This window comes from Python bivittatus, unplaced genomic scaffold (genome assembly GCF_059951505.1).
Source record: "Python bivittatus isolate LINGU-HERP-01145 unplaced genomic scaffold, Pbiv_v1 ctg000160_np1212, whole genome shotgun sequence".
Taxonomy (NCBI): Eukaryota; Metazoa; Chordata; class Lepidosauria; order Squamata; family Pythonidae; genus Python; species Python bivittatus.
In genome coordinates this window covers 3,615,808-3,639,252 of record NW_028277076.1, presented here as the reverse complement: position 1 = coordinate 3,639,252, position 23,445 = coordinate 3,615,808, and the positions used below count along the sequence as shown (strand labels likewise).

Genomic DNA, 23,445 nt, shown 5'->3' with positions numbered 1-23,445 from the left:
ATTTTTGGGCTCCTAAATCTTCTCTGGAAAAGGCCAGCTAAGACTTTGTCATTGGGGAATAAGACAATGAAAAACAGGGGTTTCTAAGAAGTCTTGCTATACATTTTCTATGAGTTGAGATGGGGGGGATGGGGGGACAGGACAGGGAAGAAGGAGATGTTGCATAACTAGAGACAGCTTAATGTTTTCCTCTCCTATGTGGAAGACAAGACAACTAACTAAAATTATAGGGTTATTTTACATAAGGGGACCAGATACCAATCTGGCATTTATTTGTATATTTTTTTAGTTGTTCATGGCAGAATGGGGAACCCACAATCTTCCAGAAACGGCACAACTATAATTTCCAGTAGTTCCAGCCATTGTGGCCAATGAAGAGGGCATCTGGGAATTCAGATTCAGCATTCAAAGAATTGTGGATCTTTCACCTTCACTCAGCAGCAACAAGACTCTTTCTCTTGATAAGAATAGGGACACCCTGTGGAGCATCGAGTATGCAGTTTGAAGGGTTAAGACCCGAACAAAGATTCACCTTGATGTTGAGGATTGGACCTGAGAAAAAACACAGCTCCTCTTATGCACCCCCTTATCTTCTATACCTTAAATTTCCTCTCCTCCAAATCAAGAGTTACTTTTTATGTTTTGCAAGGCAAGAGGGAAATTGAGACAGGGAGGAATAATCTGTGTCCATTTACATTGCCTCTTATTACAGATTATAGACCCTGCATTGCAGTTTCTTTTAAAAGTCTTAGCAGGTCTGAAATCCCCAGCATACCATTCTATAATTCAGATTTCAAACTCATTTATGACCTTTAAAGAACAAGTTGGATATGCACAAAACTATCAAGATTCCAACCTCTCCCTATTCCATCTCCAAAATTTCTATTTCCCACCTCTACAGGAAATAAGCTTTCCAAGACCACTGATTTCAGTCATAATAAACACACTCTTTGGGAGGGTGGGTGGATTTTCCCCTAAGTTATTCCCGGAGGTTCTCCTAAACTAGCGTTTCTATGTATGCCACTTGGGCTGTACAAGGATCCTGTTTGGCACTCATATTCTGTAGGATGGAAAAAAAGGAAATGATGTTAGAAAAAAATTGAAATATAGAAGACTAAGAAGGATTAGTTCAGTCAAGAGTCAGAGAGAGAGAGAGAGAGAGAGAGAGAGAAGTAAAGGGACCTTAGAAAGAAGAAATCTGCAGCAGTTGGATTATCAGTCACCATGAGCACAATACAACAGAGTTTCCTACACAGAAGTCTTGTTGAAAACAATGGGAGACATGCCAGGTCTTCCAGTTTGTGGGTAGTGCTGTTTTGACTATCTAAACATAGCACACATAGAGTGAAGTTTAGAGGAGTTGGGTGTGAAAAATAGATTCTCCTGAACCAGAGAGTAGGACAATTTGCCCCCCCCAAAAGGGGGGCCCAGCTAACACTCCACAATCCTATGAGTCTGTGTTTATCATTGTTTTCAATGGGCCTGCATATGAGAGCTGATCTGAGGATTGTGCTCAACGTTATTGGTTGGAAAAATATATACAACACACACACACACACACACAAATGCAAACACAGACACACACATATGCATGCATGTGGACAAACTGTGTGGTTGTTTTCTTTGGCAAGCTAGAGGCAGACCAAGATACCTGTCATAGCAATTGAATTTACAGGCTGGGAACGCCGTCCATTGATAACTCCATAGATATCTACATAATATTCGGTGCCTTCTTTCAGCCCTTTTATATCTTGGGTGCGTTGATGACCTGGTATGATTAACTCCAGAGGGTCTAAAAGCCTGTTGGAATCCCTGATTTTAAGAACAAAACTGTCAAAGGCTCCATCGTCTGCTGTCCAAGACAGACGGAAACCATCTGGGGTAGCGTCTGACACCAAAAGATGGTCCACTTCAGGTTCTGCTTCTGAAATTGCAAAGAAGGGTTTTAATGTCCTTTTTTAAAAGTAAAAAAAATCCAATAGACTCTAGCTCAAGTTAGCTTAAGAAGTGAACATTCCGACCGCAAGTCCAAAGGGATGGAAATAAACGCTCTGCTATTTCAAAGTGGGGAGGAAAAGGCATTCAGTGATTAATAGAAAGATACATTCCAAACCAAAGACGTAGGTGGCATGGCCAATCTTCATAGAATCCAAAGTTGCACTGATATATAAAACCACACTTTCCCCTACCATGCAAAATTAAACATGCTGGTAGTAAGAGTGATGCTCATTCATTCTCTGTCTTTCATCGGAGTCACTTATATTTTTGCTGTTATTTATTTATTTATTCATTTATTTTTGGCGAGGGGAGCCAGTTTCTTGTAGAAAACCACGAGCGATGCCACTGGAAGTTCATTTTCCAGGTAAGCTTCTGTTGCTTGACTTTATACAACTAAGTTACCCGGGGCACCCAAATCAGAACAACCTGGTACACAATGTGCATTTGCCAAACTCACAACAGTCAACTATATTCCAAGTTGGGCACTATCTTGAAGGTGCAAATTCTTACCTGGCTTAGACTGTAGTCTGAGCTAGAGTATATTCCTGTGTCAATTTTGCTGTGGTGCAATTTCCCACTTTAGGAATTTGATGTGCATGCCAACACCAAGATCAAAACCAGGTCATATTTCCTAATATATCCCCACCCACCATTTTTCTTCAGGTGTATGATTGTTGCATGCTGTTTTTCCTAAGGATATGCATATGAGGGCATACATTGCCTTAAGATGCATATGTTTGCTCCAATTTCCTTGCGCAATGCACCGTGTTCTGCAGAGTTTTGGAAATGCCAACCATCTCTGAAAGTGTGGATTTTGGTCCTTGTGCTTGAGAAAGCAATAAATGCATATATGCACCCTCAGCTAGGATACACCTCCAATCCAATAAAGCTCCAACTGGAATCGAAGGATGGTACGTAAACCCATGATGATTGATCATTAATGTCTTGATGGAGCTTCTTAACGTGTACAGTGCCTAATTTTAAGTAGGATGGTCAGAATAAACTATAGGATTGAGGCTCTGTGGTGAAGCATTTGAGGTCCCATCTTCAGCCTCTAAGTTGCTTGGGAATGCCACATGATAGAAGAGTTGTTGTAGATCAGAGAAGACAGTGCTAAACTAGACAGACTGAGATGGTATAATGAAGTAAACTAAAGCTTTCCAAAAGTAAATCCTCCTTTGGAACAAGGTCAATCAAAGGCTGCCCCCAGAAGTAAAGTCTCCTTTTGAGTCATGCTCAGCTTTAGATGATAGTGAGCTTGTTTTATATTTAAAACAATAATGCTAAATTAAGATCACATGACGATGGATCTCAAGGTTGTTTGAAAGATGGAGTACTGAATTTTGGAAGCACGTCTCTGCTTTTCATGTTTGGCCAGCTATCTAATGCAATGGTATAGAAGTCTAGGAGCTAACCTAAACATCAGCTTGATCGTTCTGGATTATACCATCTTCTTTTTCTAGAAATTGTTTCTTCAAAGACAGAGTTGAGAGATAAATATATTAAATTTCAGGAATGATAAAATATGATTTTACTCTTTTGTTAGGATGGCAAAGATACCTGAATCATTTGATGCATCTCCACATTCTGTTGTTCTTTTAAATGTTGGTCCATTGAGAGACAGGAAGGAAATAGAGAAAGAGATGATAAAGGAGATATGTTAGTGAAAGGGTCAGTAAGTGGTGGATGAAGGAAGCCATGGTTGCATGGTGAACGGAGAGGACATGAAAGACCTTCCAGAGAAGGAAGGCAATGGGAGAGAAAGGAAGAGCATTCCAGTTTCATTTTTTTTTTAAAAAAAAATACCTGTTAAGGCAACAATGCTTAAGGGTCTTGTTTGGCGGCCATGGAGAAAGCCGAAAAGAAGGACTTCATACCCAATGCCTGTTATGAGACCTCTAAGGGTTAACTGGCGCTGGCCTCCAGAAAGAAGGAATTCCTGGGGATCTAGCAGTTTGCCAGAATCCACCACGATGACCAGAAAGCTGTCAAAGGCATTCTCTGATGCCATCCAGGACACTGTAAACCCATGCGGATTAATGCTGGAAACTGTGAGGTTTTCCAGTGGGGGCAATGCTTCTGCAAAAAGGGAAGGGGGGTAAGAAGTGCTGAGTTAGACAGAGTCGTGTGTGCCATTTGATACAAACCACAGGTCTCCCAAAAAGAAGGGATAAATAAAAATAATAATATGCTGTGGGATTAGCTATGAAAAGATCATTTACTGGGCATGCATGAATGTCCCTTGCTATCTTTGTGGCTCACCGAGTATGGGAATAGCACACTACAGCCTCCATCAAGCCCGCTGACTATAATTAGGAGTTTTGTGTAGTGGCTGTACACAAAGTTTTGTTCATGTTACTCTTGGCTACGTTTGGGTAGCTTAGCATGTTGTGTTAACCCAGACCTTTGGCCAGCTTATGGTTCAATATATTACGTAAATCCCCAAATGGGCTAATTTGGTGGCCAGAGTAAGCATATATTGCAAATGCTACTATGAAGTTCCAGGATCATTAATCTCAGTATAGCAGCCTGATGCCCTTCAAATGTGCTGGGATTGTGGAGTCCTTGGGGTTCTCTGAGCTTGGCTGTTTTCTTCAAACATTTCATTACCTGGCCAGGTAACATCTTCAGTGCATTGAAAACATTATCTAGCTGGGTAATGAGATGTTTGCAAGAAAACAACCGAGCTCAGAGAACTCCAAATACTCCACAGTTCAACCCTGAGCTACACATATTTGCTTCTATTGTGTTGGGATTGTTAATGCCTAGAATTCCTGTTCAAGGAATTCTAGGATTTCAAGTCCCAGTTCATCTGGGGGGTTCCAAATCAGAGTAAGTGGGTGGAAATCTGATGGACTGCTTTTTAGTAGAAAAGCAGGATACGGGGGAAAAAAATGGGCAAATAGATCTAAGTTTGTCACTTAGCAGAGCAGTCCTATAGCATTAGTTTTCAGTGAATGTAAGAGGTTTTTTCACAGTTGTGTGTGTGTAAGACTGGGTGGTGGCTGGCTGAAGCAAGGGGACTAGCCAACATTCAAATCAAGGAGGATCTCTGTGGATTCTAGAAATACCTTCAGTTGCATGCCTAATGCAGAATGGTCTGAGTATTAAACCCGGGTGCATCTGGTCTTTTGAGTAGACATGCGTGGGGTTGATAATTCTCAGTGGACTTTGAATTGGGCTTTCTGCATTCTCTCTCAGCAGAATTCTGCAAGGAATTGTACCTTCGCCCTGCTGAAAATGGAAGGAGGTAAAACCTCAATCTGAAGAGCTTACAATCAGTACAAATGAGAGTGACCAATAAGACGCTGCTGCTAATACGCCATTCACAAAGTGGCCCGATTTTAGAATTGGGTTCCTTTGTAGGGTTGCTTGAAGACATCCATGGAGGCATTTATGTTTGAAATAAATCACTGTATGCATACTAATGGCAACTCCTGCTTTTAACAATAGACAATTCAACACTGCTGGTTGGTCGAAAGAATAAGTGCTAAGATTTTATGATAAGTTCTTTCTTGTAAGTTCTTATCAATCCTTTCATTTGGGAAAGGGCGGGGGGACTCATGCAAAAAATGGAACAAAACCAAACCACCCATTATTTTTGCAAGGATACCTGTCAGCATCAAAGAGAGGAGGGGATCCCCGTGGTCCCCATCTGTAGTTGTGCCCTGAATGTTAACCTCATAATCCATATAATCTACCATGCCTGAGATGAGGGTGTCGTGAACCTCCTCTGAGACTGCCAACTTCAGAGGCTTCTGAGGTAGGTGAGTATCTCTAACATTGACTGTCAAGTGTGCAAAAGCTTCCTCTCTTGTAGTCCAGGAGAACTCGTTGAAATTAGCATTTGTGAGTGTGAATGTGCCCAGCTGTAGCTTTAGCTCTGAAGAGAGAAGGGACATAAAGGGGGAAAAGACAACCATTATTGGTGGAGATCTGGCTGGCAAGTTGATGAAGGAAGTGCCCTATACAATTGTGACAAGTCACTCTTTGATGTGCTGCTGGGCTGTGATCACCAATCATGTAGGCAGCGTTGGGTTAGGATTGAAACGGAGTGGTTTCATGGCTTATTATGCCAGAATCCAAACACGATTTCATGGTGACCTCCAGATGCTTGGTTTACTCATGGAGATAGTCCTTTTCCTTTCCTAAGGTCAGGCATTTGACTTGGGGAAGGAGAAGGAGACCAGTGTAAGAAAGGTTTAGCATTACAAAAAGACGTGCCTGTTTTGGGTGAAGAATGCTGGAGTGGCCTCCGTTAAGGACTCATGCGAGAACTGTATTCAAGTTGTCAGAAAGTGACAAGCAGGGCCAGCCGGTAAAGGTTTCCTGCTGTAATGTTCAAAATCTATGGAAGCATGAGTTCAGCGAGATGGCTAGGTTCCTTAAAAGTGAAAGAACACATAGTGGATAGATAAAATTTATGTTTCCATCAGACTTACATGCAGTTTGAACGTTGCTTTCTCAGTATTCATACTCCTTACAGCTTTGTTCAAAGCATGCTTTTGCATTCAGATCAGGCATAATCCTTGGGTCTCAAAGGTTCTTACATGCAGCTGGATATGAGAAAATCTCCCAGAGATACCGATGACCACAAAATTGTCCGGAATCCCTCTGAACTTGTGTCACAATCCACTGATAGTTTACAAGGCAACAGTAGAAGTCTTAAGGAAGAGATAGATTTGGTTTTTCTGTTCTGGATACTGATCTAGTATCCAAATATATGCAGAGAGTTCAGACAGAGAAGATGCTTGGAAGATGCATGCAAGTTTTTGCTTGATGCACTGCAACATTGAAAATGCAACGTTCTTCTACACTTTGGAGCAGATCTTTGGTTCTTACACAAAGCAGAGAGACCATCACATGCAAAGAACCATTTCCTAGAAAGTCAAGATCACCGGGAGAGCCAGACTTCATGATGAGGAAAACCAAGGCAGGCAACGAGAAAAGAAAATCAAGATAGAAGTAGAATGGATGCTGTGAATCAGGTCCAGGCATGTTCCTCAGAGATGCCAAGTAGAACAAGTATTGATACATATATTTTCCTAGGCATTATGTTGCACATAACACTTCTAGATATATGTATCTAAATATGCACACAGAAAAAAATCGAATTGTATGTTGATTGAAACATGTCCATTTGTAAAAGGACAAAAGCTCCATTCATCAAACTGCCCTAATTGTGGGAACGCAAGCATCGTGATTCTGTTATCTTGCCTTATACGCTCGCTCAGGTTCCTAGATTTCTGAATTCCCCAAGAGAACAGGAACTAGAAGAGATGGTCTTAGAAGACTAGATTATAAAGCAAAAGGAATCACTGAAAAAGCAAGTGATGGTGATGATACACTTCTGAAAGTTGGAATTGGCAAGGTCTGTTGAGTTTGCCCATCCACCCGGCCATGAGACTGAACATTATAATTACACCTGAACTTATATTAGAGAGAACAAATCTTCACATGCCCTCAGGAACAGTGTGCAGCTGAGAGACCACAAACTGGGTATTGGTGTTATTATTGTCTATGAGAAAAGGGCAAAATGGGTTTCCCACAGCAGAAACAGTTTGCTAAGGAGAAATGCAGAGTTTACAAGGAAGAAGGAACATATATCCACACCCACACCCTTGATTCATACAAATAGGAATAAACATTGAGTAAACATTTCAAAAGTTGGGTACATTAGACTGTGGGGAGAAATGTTTTGGGGAAAACCCAGAGTAGGGTTTTCTACATCTACATCTACATCTACATCTACATCTACATCTACATCTACATCTACAGGGAAGACCATCAGAGTGATGTTAAGTGTCAATTCAGAGTAAGGAAACCTCAGTAGAAGTTATCCTCATGGAAACTCCCTGAGACACTAACTCATCCTAACTCAAAAGTGTCTTCATGGGGAGAAAACAGAGGAGCTTTGAGCTTCTGGAGAAAAGGAAAGGTATAAATCTGAACAATGAGGGTGTTTGGAAGCAGAATTCCATTAAATGTTTTTAAGTGTACTGAAGTGCTTATTGCAGAGAGAAAGCTATTTGGGGAAAAAAGTGTTTCTCAAGCTTTTTCCTAACATAATAGATGTCCATGTGCAGTGATGTAACTGCATTTCTGTTTGTGTGGAGGGTAGTATTTTATAATGTGAGCCCTTCCAGTTAGTTCAAAATGAGATAGTCCAGCACCACACTGACCACCTCAGAAAAACCAACCATTAGTGGGTAACTTGAAAACTCAACCAATCGCAGCTAAAAATAGACTTTCTGGAAGCTAACTAGCTTTTATATTATCATAAAACTCATACACACATCTCCTGAAGTTGCCAATATGGATCAGAAGGAATGAATAACATTTGCCAGTTACGTTTTCTCATTTTCCAAAGCTTAAGCCGGAAAAAAACAGCTACTTTTTCAAGTCTGCATGGAAATCCATGCTAGGAGCTGTTGTGAGAAGGTCTAGATCAGAAAGCAACAGCTTGTTCAAGGAGAAGAAGGAAACATGGGGTGGCAAGGCTGCAAAAGAAGATTGAAAATTAAGAAAATGCATGTTAACATATGAGGATCATAATGTACCTGTTGTAGCAGTTGCGCTTAACGCCTGAGTACGGAGGCCACGAGTGACTCCGTAGAGGTAGATAATGAAATTGGTTTGAGGGGACAGCCCTGAGATACGAGCAGTCCTTAAATTGCCTGAAATGTTGTATTCCATGGGCTCCAGCAACCTGTTAGAATCAATAATTTCAAAGGTAAAGATCTCGAAGTCTCCTTTAGTGGTCGTCCAGGAGAGGTTGAAGCTTTCTGGGGTGATGCCCCAAATGGTAAGGTTTCCAACTTCTGGTTTTGTCGCTGGGAAAACAAACAACATTTACAGTGATTTTAATCAGAGCTTGATACCTGTAAAACTTCTGTTTAATGTCAACATCCCCGTTTGCATGGTGAGAGATGACCTCAAGCAAGCATTGAAGCAAAGGCAAACCAAAACTGCCAATGCCAAGCTTAAATACACATTAAGAAGAATAAGAAGAAGGAAAAAAAGGTGGAGGGCTGATGTAGGCAGATCTCCTTTCTTGGGGTTGGAAAGAAGGAAAAGTTGGATAATTCCAAGGGTCATTGTGGTAAGATGGGGGATGGCAACCTGTGTTTTTAAGGAGTGCCCAAGTGGAAAATGCAAATGTAGATGGACTCTCAAGCAGAAAGAGGCAAGCTGAGGACAAAGCAGTGGTTACTAGAAGCAGCATTTCAGCACTGGAGCACTGCAGCAGAAGCACCATTTCCTGGTTTCTTCTCAAAGAGGAAAGAAGGCAGAAGAAGAAGTCAGAATAGTGTATAGCAGGAAGGAGGGAATGTTGCTTCTTGATGTGAAATCTTTTATCTGCATCCTAGGATTAGTGCTGCATGTTAATGTCGCAAGAGTGTCTCAGAAATGAATAACAAAAAAAGTGGGATGGAAAGCAGAACCATCAAGTTAATTGCAGAGATAACTAGGGTTGAAGCTTTAAGCTCAGGCTAGCATGCTCAATGGTTAGAAGCAAGAAAGAAATTATATTAAAAAACATCTGAATGGCAAACTTTTTATTTTTTTAGTTTTGGGGCCTTTGAGTCTATGTTGACTCCTGGAGACCACCTGGACAAGTCCCTGCAGTTTTCTTGGCAAGATTTCAGAAATGGTTTGGGCTTCTTAGGGCTGAGAGAGTCTGACTGGCACAAGATCACCCAGCTGGTTTTGTGCCTCAGGCAGGACTAGAACTCATGGTCCCCCAGTTTCTAGCCTGACGCCTTAACCACTACACCAAACTGCCTCTCCATTTCTTTTAATGACAATTCTAAAATAAGAAATCAAGGAAAGGCAACATGAAGTAGTGGAATTAAATTCAACTCCTCATTCAGCGATGAAGCTGAATGGTCCGTGTGGGTCACCATCTTTTAAGCTATTGAACCCATAGAACTGTTAATATGGAGGATAGGTGGAGCCAAGCAAAAAGCATATAGGTGGCCATGGAAGCTGGTTCTAAATAAAATTAATTGAACAAATAAAAAGGAGGATGACTTTGAGCTCAGTCTTTATAGATTCAAGATGAGAACTTTCAGGTTAGAAGCCATTATTTTTCCTCCATAGACAACCCTCTTCAAATGAAAATACCTAGGACATACACCCCATGATTTTCCTTTTCTTTCTGTTCCACTTCCTCCTCTTCAAGGGAGCAAGTCACATATCAATTGATACCGCTTCTCTGCCCCCCAGCAAGCTTTTGCTCGTTGCCAAAAATTACCATAAGATGCAACATTCAAGCTGCAGGAAATTTGCTGAGTGCTAAAGGAGGGGGCAGAGGAAAATCTGGTGCAGGATTGAAAATGGATGTCGATTTTTCTGAAAAAGAATGAATAAAGCAAAGAAGGAGCTTGAGTTGGAAGAATAAACGTGAGAAGAGTACCTGTGGTGGATTCAACAAAGATGGGTTTTGTTTGGTAGCCCCGAGTTATCCCATAGAGGGTGATTGTGTAAAGAGTATTTGGCAAGAGGCCGGCAAGATCTATGGACCGCTGTGTCCCTAGAAGGGTGAGATTCCGTGTATCTTCTGGCTGGTTGGACTCCCGCACCTGTATGACAAAAGTCTCATAGGCCCCGTCTGCGGCTGTCCAGGTGAGGTAGAATCCGTCCCAGTGGACTTTTGTGATTGATAAATTCCCCAGCTCAGGTTCCTCTTCTAAATAAGAACAAAGAAGCCAACTGGATAATCAATTCTTAACGATCCAAGTAACCAAGGACTGGCAAAGCACCATGGTACTCTTGAGAATGAGCTCTGCTTGCCTATTTATAAACACATCTCTCTTCCAGTTACCCAAACACAAGGCCATGTACATTTGCTCTCAAAGAGAGCACCGAGCATCAGATTTCCCCATGACTCCTTGGCAACATGGCTGAGAAAGCAAACATAACCCTGATATTAAGTTGCAGCACCAGTAAAGCAATTGGGAGACTTGGCTTCTGCCAAAGCTGTTTTTACAAGCCCTCATTACACTTTGTGAGATCTTTTAGGGGGTTTCACCACTGCTTTTGGGCAGTTGTTAACCATTCAATGCTTGCTTTTTCCAAATGATTATAGTATTGTTATAATGAGCAAGTTCAATGAGGGATGGACAAACCTTTAATATGCATGATACCCCTGGGATTTTTCTTGGAAGCACAATCACCTTTTTTTCCCCCATTGCATGTCTGGTCAATCCCTTACTGCACAGATCTAGCCAGAAAATTCTTTTATCTTAAGTCTAGGGGTTCTTCCTGTTCTATCTAGAAAAGTCAGATAGAGCAGCAATTACCTCTTTATTTAATCCAGCTGTTAGGACAGTATCTGGACAGAGCAGCAGGTTAACCTAGGAGACCCAGGATAGGCTGTTTGGCATATAGCTATCTCCTCCTTGCTGCTATCTTCTAGCATGTACAGCTTCCTTTATCTAATGGTAGGACCGGTCTTTCTGTTTGCAGAAGACCAAACTGGAGCTGACAACATTCAGGGAAAGGAGCATAATGCAACCTCTGTGGAAAAACGCCTGGATTTCAAAAGAAATGCATGTAATCCAGTTATCTCCTAAGCACACAGCTGGAGAGAGACCAAGGAACCATGAATCTTAGCAACAAAATTAGCTGAGATTCCTGTTTCTAGGAGCAGAGAGATTGGTCCGGTGGGCTTGTGATGAATGTGATTGTTCCTGGATTTTTTGGCTAGCTTGCTGCTGCAAAAGGTAACCATGTTATTTTAAAATTCTTGTTCTGTTGACCATATGACTGGAATAGCATCCTTCTGATGACTGAGATGTTAGGGAAGATGGGAGAATTGATCCTCAGCTAGCCAAAGCATTTCTCAGTTTCGAGAGGAAGATGTAGCTTGGCACCTTGGTTCCCTGTAACCTGTGCTCTCAACAGCACTACCGAAACCAAGCAGTCATGTAGTCTGACTCTCTTGAAGAACAGGAGAGAAATCTCATAAATACGAGAATGAGGAGAACTGAGACATGTGGTTGGCAGCCAAACATAGCAGGTAGATTAATACAAATAAATAAAGACTGCCGTTGAGAGCTTCTGGGATAGACCACAGATGCAGAGTTATAAACATGCCCTCCTCAACTGGAATTCCTCTATTTATTATACTTCAGTCTCAGTAAAGCACCCTCCCTGATATTTCTATATATGGTGCACATCATCCATACTGAAGGTCTGAAAGCCATCAGGGATTCCTGCCCAATCCCACACACTAAGCTTGGCAGTAAGAAATATTATGAGGAAAGAAAGCAGAAAAATGCTGGCAGTTGGCTGAACTTGAGCTTCGTTCTACTGGTTTCTCTCCTCAATGAAAAAGCTGGGCCAAGCAATTTGGGGGAAAGTGCACAATAGAGTTCTCTTCAGACCAAAAGGATGCGGTGTTTTGCTTTGGCAAAATAGTAATAATAATAATAATAATAATAATAATAATAATAATAATAAGGAGGAGAAGGAGAAGGAGAAGGAGAAGGAGAAGGAGAAGGAGAAGGAGAAGGAGAAGGAGAAGGAGAAGGAGAAGGAGAAGAGATATGGGGAAGGGGAAGGAGAAGGAGAAGGAGAAGGAGAAGGAGAAGGAGAAGGAGAAGGAGAAGGAGAAGGAGAAGAGATATGGGGAAGGGGAGGAGGAGGAGGAGGAGAAGGAGAAGGAGAAGGAGAAGGAGAAGGAGAAGGAGAAGGAGAAGGAGAAGGAGAAGGAGAAGGAGAAGGAGAAGGAGAAGGAGAAGTTCTACAAGTTCCATTCTGTCCCATTCTGCCCCATGTATTAACTGAAGGTGATTTAAATGCATTACTTGCTCTTATGGGTGTAGACCAATGTTTCTCAACCTTGGCAACTTTAAGATGTGTGGAATTCTGCGAGTTGAAGTCCACACATTGCCAAGGTTGAGAAACACTGGTATAGACTATTTTCATAGCTGTTGGCTACTAGCTCCTAAGTGCATCTCAGCTTCCCAAGTGGGAACAAAAGTGGGAAATATTTTTTCTTCTTTGTCAAGCTCTTTGCTTCATAGGAAAAAGAAAATAGTCAGCTGAGGTCCTTGACTGTGTAAAGGAAATAGAAGTCAGTTCTTCTGCAGCTAGCCCCCAACATTAGCGTCGTTTTTTTTGTGGAGAAGTGGATGCTTCTGTAAACATTAGAACTCTCTGTAGGATAGGCTAACGTCTGCCTTCTGCTTTCTTTTTCCTTCTAGAAAGTAGGCAAGCTTTTTAAAAGTTCACGCATGTTTTAAAAAATAACCTGGATCTTCCTCACCTAAAAGGGACACGCTTGGAGTGAAAAAGAGATGGAAAATAAGGAACACGTATCGCCCTCTGACAGCCATCTATGTGTGTGGTTATAATGGCTCATATGTTTTCTTCCCCAAGCACCTCCCTTGGCTACAAGCTTTCTCCACGTACCCGAATCTTTCTTTCATCTAGATTTTATGGAATATGCCATTTTGGATTTTGGTCTGGGAAAATCATCAAAGGAAACGCTTCTTTCTTGATGGTTTGTATCACACAGAGTGGACCTGGACGCCTGGACTAAAAACCTAGGTTTAGTTTGGGTGTGGTGTATATGCTAATTTTCAAGGGGGAGAAATGAGTATTACTCAGTTTTGGGTTAGTTACTCAGTTCCAGAAACCAGATGTGAATGTGGGGGGTTCCTCTAATGCACCCATTCAAATGATCACTTTTTACAGACATACAGTACTTATGTATATACGTAGTTTGCTAAAACATATAACATAAAGGATGTGAGGGGGAAGGAATTAATGGCTAGATGTTAATTTGCATGTTAACACACAGCTCGTAAATTGTACAGAGTGAAATTTTGATGTTCTTTCCCCTTCAACTACGCAGACTACTAAAACTGGAACTAAGGTCCTGGAGTAGCAGATTTTTTTCTTCTGCATAGCTTTGCTATCTCATGTAGATTATAACTAGAATCAGGTGATTCTGACATTTTATGTCCCAAACAATGGACTGTTACATGATTAGCTCAGAATGTTGTTGATTTCCCCCCAAAAAAGAAGTCTTTTTTTTTTTTAACTTGCAGTTTTATGGTAGTTTGGCTCTACTTTCTCAGCCAGGATTGGAAGCAGACTGGTAGTCCTTTTTCAGACTAACAATGTTTATTGAGAGACACAAGCTTTTCTGAGCTTCGTTACAGGCATGGAGCGGTTAAACTGATGTAGGATTTGAATTGGGATGAGGAAGGGACAAGGCATCAGATGAAATGAGGTACAGTTCCCAAAATCTTATGCCTTTTAAATAAAAAAAATGTTAGTCTGAAAAGGGGCTACTAGTCTCATCCTGTTTTGGGGCTACCAGAGACTAACATGACTCTTCTCTTCCTCCTAGAACTATTGTTCCCCAACATCTTATCTTAGTCTGTCCTTCTCATGGACAGGCTGGTTCATCTCCAAGCCCTGGATATTGCTCACTTTTCTATTTTATTTTCTAAAAGTGCCCATGAGAACGATAAGATAGCTAGAGGTATTTCTGAAACTAAAAATGACGTTTGAAGCCAGCCCTTTACAGCAGGATTGTTCCCCACTTCATTACGTGTTTCGATTTGACAAATCTAAAAAAATGTACACAAAATGATTAGGAGGTGGCAGAATACTTAGAAAGTTGCTTTCTAGAATTGGCTTGCAAGATGAATTAGCATGAAAGGCGTTGCAATGGAGATATCCCCCTTTAGAAAATCACTTTTTTTCAATAGGATTCCCCCGACCAGATGTTTGGGACTTCAACTGCTAGAATTCTCTGCAAGGGGAAATATGGATGTAGAAGTTTACCCATCTGGAGGAGGCCAAGGTTGAGGAAGAATGCTTGGGAAGGTATCTCCCTACTCCTTAATGCACCTAGAGTAGACAAATTCCCCACAGTGGCAGACAAGAAAAGTAGGTGATTAACAGATCGGTCAGCAGATATGGCTGGGGATAAACCTTCTCACATACCTGTAGAACCAGTAACACTAGTAGGCTTACTCTTGTGCCTGCCTTTTTCAGCCACAAGGGTGATGGTGTATTTTGTTCCAGCCTCTAGCGACCTGAGGATGTGAGATGTGCTCTCTGCTGGAATCTCAATTTCATTCTTCTTCCCCAGCGGGGTTACGTAAATAAGGCGGTAACGATCAATTTTGGCCAGGGGTCGTTTCCAGCGTAAAGTAAAAGCAGTTTCCGTAGGGTCAGTGATCTCCAAATCCTTGGGGCTATCCAGATCTGTGTGTGAGAAGAAAGTTGCTTTTTGGCTTTATGGCAGTGTAATGGAACAGGTTGCCCAGGAAAAAGAAATCCATCAGGAAACCCAGAGAGATCCTTTAATTTGGTTCCCGATCATACGCACCATGGGGAACATGTTTCTTTACGTAAGATGCAGCGGTAAGCGAGCAGATGAAAGCCCATGGCTCAAAATGGACAGTCAATGGTTAGCCGCAACTGAACCAGTGGCATTTAGCCCAACCCAACATACTGTTAGAGGCTGTCTTAAGTGGGAAGGAGATGAGCTAGAAATGCATGTCCTGTTCTTGTCCCAATTCCCTCTTTCCCTTCCCGCTCTATGCCAAATTAGAAAAAAGCTGATGTCAGGGAAAAGGACGCTGGGTGGACTAAACTGCATGTTCAGGCTTAACTCTGGCTCAGAAATGCAGCTCTATCAAGACCTCCCTCTTTCTCTCTGTGTTTCCACCAGCTTCATTGGTTTGGCTCACTTCTTTGAAGAGTCTAATGCAGTTTCCCCTATAATTATCTTTTGACCAGTCAGAAAGTTATCTTTCAATCTGAGTTGGAACCTCTGGGCCAGTTCTGTGAATTATATCAAAGAAAAAAAAAAGGAGGGGGGCTCTTTGGATAACCTTAATGAAAAACATAGAGCCATCATTCATTTGCCCACACAGCTGTGGAGCAAACTGATCTTTGCTCCTTCTGCCAAGACTTGAGAACAGACATTAACCAGAGCAGAGAAAGAGGATAAATGCACATTTAATTATCTTCAAGCCCTACTGAAAGAACCCCACTTTGGAAACTACCTTTCTTGCTTAGACCTTGGGATGAGGATCCGTCATCGATATTCCCCATTCTATACAGCAGATAAAGACTGTAAGGAACTATGTTTGAATTTAGGTCTGGAGAACATGTTCTCCACCTTATAAACAGTGGTACCAATGTGTTAGGTTGGGAAGTGGAAGCTTAGACATCTCAAGGCCAGGTTCTTAGCATTAATGCCTGCACTGGTTAAGCAAAGGAAAACCATCCTGTTAGCCAACCATTGATCCCTGTATTGCAGTCTAATATTCTTTTCTGTGCCTACAGTCCAAAGTCTATTGTAGCTTGTTAAACCAGCCTCAGAATCCTTCACAGGGGGTTCCTCCCTCCCTTCCTCCTTGTGTAATGAAGAATAATACTTGCTTACCAGTTCCAGCATTGATGGTGGAAGGAACGCTCTCTTTGTCCTCTTTCACTGAAGTTACTCCAATGCCGTATTCTGTTCCGGGTCTCAGGCCTTAAAGAGTTGGTAATTATTAATATTGCTACTAATAAACCATCATTCATTCATATTCATTCCATCTTCAAATTTGCTGACATCATTTGAGTGAGTTCCAATATTAACAATGTAATTAAATACAAGAATACAAAAATGCACCAGAACAAGATGCTAAAGTCTAGTATCGCCTGGATTTAAAATAAATTTAAAACAGGAGAAGTAACTATACGTGTTTATGAAAATAAGGTTTTAACCTGGCCCCAAAGAGAGCATAATGCCCATGACAGCTGTATCTCTCTTGGGAGGTTATTCCAAAAAGCAAGCACCACCCCAGAGAAGGCCCTGTGTGGTGGTGGGTAAATTAACCCTTCTCCCAGAAAGAAAGGGACAGAAACTCCTTCTGATCTCATTGAATGGACAGGTTGATACAGGAACCTTCTATCATGTGATCAAAGAAATACCACTCAACTGCCTGCCCTCAATATCATGAATGAATTTAGATTGGCGTCAGTTGGGCAACAACTTCAGAGCCTTCCAGCATCCTACCAGAGAGTGTAACTTTGGATGTAGCCTGGGTGCTTCTGGGCACTGTGACCTCAGCATGATCTCCACCAGAGAGGGGGGCATATTTGATTCTATAAACATCTGGCATTGCTTGACTGTTTTTCCATTCCAGAGTGATGGTGCGGTCTGTCTGAGAGATGCGTTTCAGATCTTGGGGAGCATCCAGATCTGGGGAGAAAGAGAAAAAGAAATCTAATGTTCTCTGTTAACAAAAATTAGGAACACAGATGAATACCTGTCAGCCCCACTTGGCAGACCAGACCACAAAATAAGCTCCACAGGAATGCTAAAACTACTTTTATTGAGGCTGGCTATAATAATAGAACCTTGCAAGTCTGGTTGTGCCGGACCTCCTCTTATACTCCAGTGAATCAAGGCAGTGTCTGCCTGAGCCTCTTCCAAACGTTATCTGGACATTCTGGACTTAAGAAAATGTTTTACCTCTTGTTGCCTAGACAATGGAGCTTGCGTATCTCCATCAAAGTCATCTTCCTTACTCTCTACAACACCTATGTTTCCATATGGCAGAAAACTATATCACTATATCAGCTATCAGTTTTAAAAGTTGGTATGGACTTCCTGAATGCTCTTGTCCCCTAATATCAGATTGGGAGCATCCGTAGAAATAACTGAAGCAAGAATTAATTGCAGATCATGTAAAGAAACGTAATATCCAGAAAACTTAACTAAATACACTCCCTAAAATGACCCAGAATGATCCACAAAGTGCCAGGTTTCTAAAGCAGGTTTTTAATAGTCAACCATATAAATAATCAAGGTAGTTCTCCAAGGATAGGGAGTTTGAAAACCAGAGAATTGGAACAGAGTAGTAACACACTTAAAAACACAGCAAAATAAAAAACATTTCATACCTGTGACAAATGTTTCAGTGACGGAGTCACTTTCCATAATTCCACGCCGAGACACTAGTGTCACTTCATATTCAGTGTGTGGCTTCAGATTTCCAATGGAATACTGGCTTTCATCTTCTGCGAGGTCAATGGACGTGCGATCCCCTGGGGTATCCTTGGGCCCATAAGTCAGCTCAACTCCATCAATCTCAGCTAAGGGTCTGAACCATGTAATGAGTACAGTAGTGTCTGTAACATCCTTTGCTTCGATCTGGCTGGGGGCATCTAGTCCTGGCACAGAAAATTTTTTTTTAAAAAAAGGACAAGGCAAGGATTTAATGTATCTGAATACAAACATTTATTATATGAAAATAATTTAATAAATACTACTTTAACTAACAGTACTATGAATAACGACAACCCCTTGGATAGTCTCATTGACCCTTGGGGGTCAATAGCAACCACTTTGGAGAACCCTACTTTACATTTTTCCATGTTTTCTTCTCTTCCCTTTTCAATAGTTAATAAACGGTTTTCTTCCCCAAATTATACATTGTCCTATCTATAAAATACAAAGAAAATGAGGGCTCTGCAAATTTCAAGCCAATTTGATTGCATCTCTGAACTGAATTGTTGCTCCAGACGGGATCAGAATATCAGACTTGCAGAATTGAATGGGATGACTCTGAATTGATGGGAAGGTCTGTCACGCATGCCCAAAAGTGTTCTCCTGAATCAATTAAAAAAAATTTGAATTGTCCCAATGCAATGCTTTGAACTGAAATGTCCAATCAAGTTCATTTCGGAATGGATGTAAATTGTTGAATCAGATTTGATCAACAATCTCCATCCAAATCAGGAACTGATTGGTCCCTTCCTAGAAAAAGATCCATTATGCCATGCCCTGATACTCTTAATCATTCTAAAAACAGGAGAATCCTCCTTGATATGATTAAAAGCCTTCAAGTGACAGATGCAGTGATTATCTCTGACAGACACTACAGGCAAAAGATGGAGCTATGTTTTTTCTCACTATCTTTGCTTGGTTGACATCCTTCAATGGCTACTTACTTGTGGTTACGATTCTTGACACAGCAGGTCCTCTGGTTTGGTTCTTCAAGATAATAAGAGATACATTATACTGCTGTCCTGGTGCAAGGCCTTGTTGCAGGTATGATGTCTGAGGACTCTTCAGACTGCTTCTGATAGCCCCGTTATCTTCCTCTTTCTGCAATGCAAACCATTGAAATGTGAAAGTAGGAAAGTAGGAAGAAGGGAAAGCAGGACCACAGTGCAAGCTTTCTAGGCAGAATCCTTCTTACCATGCTTCTAAAGATAATCTCCCACCCATGGAATGGGAAATCCAAGGGGTCCCACTCAACGTCCACAGAAGTCTCTTTAATTAATTTGAACTTCAAGCCATCTGGGGCAGGCAAATCTGAAAAGCACAGGCAGAAGGAAAGAGCATTATTTCAGCACAGATCTGAATGATTTTTTTTTTCACCCATTCATAATGGGGGTAATTTGGTAAACCATGGTTAAATGAAATTATGAGAAGATGGTCAACAGGAACTATGACCAAAACTCGGAGACAGTTTAAGCATAGCATGTATTGGATGTCAATTTTTGAGCTGTTCAATCTCTTCTATCACCAGCTACCTCAGGCTACACAAAAACTTATAGGCTAACTGATGCAGTATGTTTTTTTCCATAAATATAGCTCATTGAACAGCAAAAAAGACTTGTTTGGCCTTTAAAGTCATCCCTGGGGGAGATGAGGCAGCATCTAAATTTAATAATAAATAAATAAAAATAAATAAATAAATAAATAAATAAAGTACTTACAAGTAGCAATCCGGGCATTAATCGGGATGCTTTTTTTGTTCTTCAGGATGGCAAAAACACGGATGAAATATTCCACACCAGGTTCCAGCTCCCGGATGGTGGCTGATGTTTTGTTTCCAGGCACCCGGAACTGCAATTCTAAGCCACCAACGCTAGTCGGAATGTAGGTGATGAGATATTCATTGACTGCATATTCGTTCGCCCATTCCAAGTTTATGGTCTTATCTGTCACTTCAGTAACCATCAAATCCTTAGGAGGGGATACTATTGAGAAGAAGAAGAAGAAGAAGAAGAAGAAGAAGAAGAAGAAGAAGAAGAAGAAGAAGAAGAAGAAGAAGAAGAAGAAGAAGAAGAAGAAGAAGAAATAATCTAAGAAATCCAAGAAGCAAAGGACATGCTTTTGTAGAACTACAACCCCACTTTGTCTTATGAAAGACTGATCTACATATCCAGCAAAATCATGAAATATACCAGTTGGAGCTACAGATGGAGAGTTATATTTTTGAAGAGTCTTCTTATCCCCAATGTCATGCATTTGTCTACAACTCACATTATTCTCAAGCCAGTATCAACATATTGGGTGAAGATGATAGGATCTACACAAGGGATTAGCCTCAAGATTCTCAATGCCCCCTTTCAACTCTGTGATTCAGTAAACTTACCATCTGAACAGTCGGCACCTACGTAGCCTTCTTCACAGACACATCGCCCATCTACACAGCGACCAAGATCATTGCAGTTGTTGGGGCAGGACTGTTCACCACAGGCAGGGCCTTGATATCCTTCATCACACAGACACACCCCGTCAATGCATTGTCCTCTATTGTTGCAGTCGTCGGGGCATTTCCTTTGGCCACAGTCCACGCCGGTGAATCCCTCATCGCATACACACTGTCCATTCACACAACGGCCTTGGTTGTTGCAGTTGTTGATGCAAGCTAGTTCCCCACAATCCTCACCAAGGAAGCCTTCGTTGCATTCACAGACCCCATTGACACAGCGGCCACGTTGGTTGCAGTCCTGGGGACAAGTCTGTTCAGAACAGTCTTCAGCTGTGTAGCCTTCATCACATACACATTGCCCATCAATGCAGCGTCCATGGCCATTACAGTCATTGGGGCACCGCAGTTCATTGCAATCAACCCCAGTGAAAGCTTCATCACATACACACTGGCCATCAACACATTTGCCCCGATTGTGGCAATCATTGGGACACCTGCGCTTGCCACAATCCTCACCCACAAAGCCTTCATCACATATACATTGCCCATTGATGCACCGGCCCTGATTGTGACAGTCATGGAGGCATTTTAGATCTCCACAATCCTCCCCCATGTAACCTTCATCACATTCACATTTCCCATGAACACACCGGCCATGGTTATTGCAGTCTTTGGGGCATCTTAGTTCACTACAGTCCTCCCCCATGAAAGCTTCATCACACACACACTGGCCATTCACACACTGCCCCTGATTGTGGCAGTCATTGAGACACCTCACTTCCCCACAGTCTGGCCCCATGAAACCTTCATTGCACAAACATTGCCCATCAATGCAGCGTCCCTGTTTGTGACAATCATTGGGACACCTCCGTAAAGAGCAGTCATCTCCAGTGAACCCTTCATTGCACACACACACACCATTCTCACAGCTACCATTATGGTGACAATCATTTGGACAGGACAGGTCCCCACAGTCCTCACCAGTGAACCCAGTTTCACAGTAGCAGGTGCCATTGATGCAACGACCCCGGTCATAGCAATCATTGGGGCAAATGAGCTCACCACAGTCTTCACCGGTGTAGCCTTCATCACACACACACTCTTCTTCTACACAGCGCCCCCGATTATTGCAGTTGTTAAGGCAAAGGGATTGGCTGCAGTCCACCCCAGTGAAACCATCCATGCAGATACATTGCCCATTCACACACTTCCCATGCTCACTGCAGGGCACCAAACAGACCTCAAGGCTGCAGTCATCCCCAGCATAACCATCAAAGCACACACATTTCCCATCGACACATTTGCCTTGATCGTTGCAATCCCCAGGACATGCCAGCTCCCCACAATCATTGCCAGTGTAACCATAATCACAGACACACTGGCCATTGATGCACTGGCCCCTGTCATTGCAGTTCTGTGGGCATTCTGGTTCGGAGCAATTTGGTCCTTTCCAGCCGCGTTCACAGATGCAGCCACAGATATCATTGCTGTAGTTGCCTCGTCCACTGCAGTAGGGGGTAGCATCAACGGGACCTGTCCGAATAAAGCAGGGAAGCATGTTATCTCCAAAGAGTGCCAAAGAATGTGTGGGTCAAAGAACGACCCTTTCCTCTGTTTCGATTTTCCAGTGGCCTTTGTACTCCATCTTCCTGAGAACATGCGTCATTGATCAGCTCAGGGAAAGACCCAACAATTGCCTAACCAACTTTATACAGCTATGTTGGCTAGTGTTAATGCTGACTATTTGTGGGGCAAACCCAGCCTTTTAAACTAGATTATAATTCAATGATGTTTGCAAACCCAGAAAATGGGATTATTAAATATGACAATTAAACCTGTTATATAGCCATCTCAGCAGGGGGCAACATCTGGCCATCCTTCACTGGGCTGAGAAAGCAGGGCTAGATCTGGCTTATTCTTGGACAGGAGATCACCAGGGAATCCTTGGGCTATGCGCTAGATTAGAAAGTTGAAAAAAAAAAAAAACTATTGGAAGAAGGAGATAGAAGACTATTTTTACCAATAAAACCACCTGGAAGTCTCTATGGAATCACAAGGAACTGAGCTGAACTGGAAGGACACTTTTTTCCCCACACAGACTCAAGTGAGGAATTTCTTGTCTTCTGGGGCTAGATTTTATGTTTTGGGGAGGCTGGTGGCCCAGCAGATGGGGATGAAGCTGGGAAGTGGGTGGGATCAAGATTCTGTGTTTCCCCCCCTTGTTCTAGGGGATATATAATGGGTGTCATTGTTTTTACAAGCCATAATGCTCTATGAAGGTTTACACTAAAATGTCTTACAGATTCCCATCTCAAAAATATTAGGAAACTTGTAACAATGCACTGAGCATTTGCTATCCACCCACCCCCTTCTTGTATTTATAACCAGGTGAACCATTTATTTCCCTATAAGGCTTTTCATAAGGTACAAATCACATTAGTAAATGTGCACAAACTCAGCACAACAGAGAATGATAGCTGGGCACAGAAAATTATGGGTGAAATTAATTTTTTTACACGGGCCTTACTAAATTAGAAATTCCACCATAAACAGGTAAGAAATAACTGGAGATTGTCCCCACCCCCGCCAAAGTGTGAGAAAGTAAAACTGATAGATTTGTCTAATTACACAGAGAATTCTTAGCATTTTATTTCGTAACTGAAAAATTGGACCCTCAAAATGCAAATGATTATCATTGTACTGAAGCGGATGAAGAATTCAACTTGACCTGGGACACCAAAGTCCAAGTCCCCATTCAACTATGGAGCACACCTGGGTGACTTTGGGCCAATTCATAACTCTGTTTTAGGATTATTGTTGTGGGATTAAAATAGACATCCCTGTGAAAATGGCCTTGAGCTCCAAAAGGAAAGGCAGAATATAAATGTAATGACAATAACAATGAAGGGAAAGAAATACGAGCACACTACGGATGCAAATATCAATGTACTATTAGTGAAGTTCTTTTCCA

The 23,445-nt window shown here is 41.8% G+C and overlaps 1 protein-coding gene across 5 annotated transcripts in view; it reads right to left on the bottom strand.

The window, feature by feature from the left end:
- Positions 1-23,445, bottom strand: part of TNC (tenascin C) — a 55,115-nt gene that overhangs the window by 11,899 nt on the left and 19,771 nt on the right. For 2 of the 5 annotated variants that reach the window (XM_088146949.1, XM_088146948.1), the window contains exons 3-13: positions 20,415-22,007; positions 19,753-20,016; positions 19,230-19,345; positions 18,979-19,135; positions 17,929-18,198; positions 17,039-17,224; positions 16,421-16,510; positions 14,968-15,231; positions 10,418-10,690; positions 8,559-8,831; positions 1,652-1,924 (exon numbers count right to left, since the gene is read on the bottom strand). In XM_088146949.1, the coding sequence (XP_088003075.1) occupies positions 1,652-1,924; positions 8,559-8,831; positions 10,418-10,690; positions 14,968-15,231; positions 16,421-16,510; positions 17,039-17,224; positions 17,929-18,198; positions 18,979-19,135; positions 19,230-19,345; positions 19,753-20,016; positions 20,415-22,007 (3,759 nt within the window). Of the gene's footprint in view, positions 1-1,651; positions 1,925-3,804; positions 4,078-5,704; positions 5,882-8,558; positions 8,832-10,417; positions 10,691-14,967; positions 15,232-16,420; positions 16,511-17,038; positions 17,225-17,928; positions 18,199-18,978; positions 19,136-19,229; positions 19,346-19,752; positions 20,017-20,414; positions 22,008-23,445 lie in introns of all 5 variants that reach the window. The other 3 variants (XM_088146952.1, XM_088146950.1, XM_088146951.1) reach the window with 3 other exon arrangements.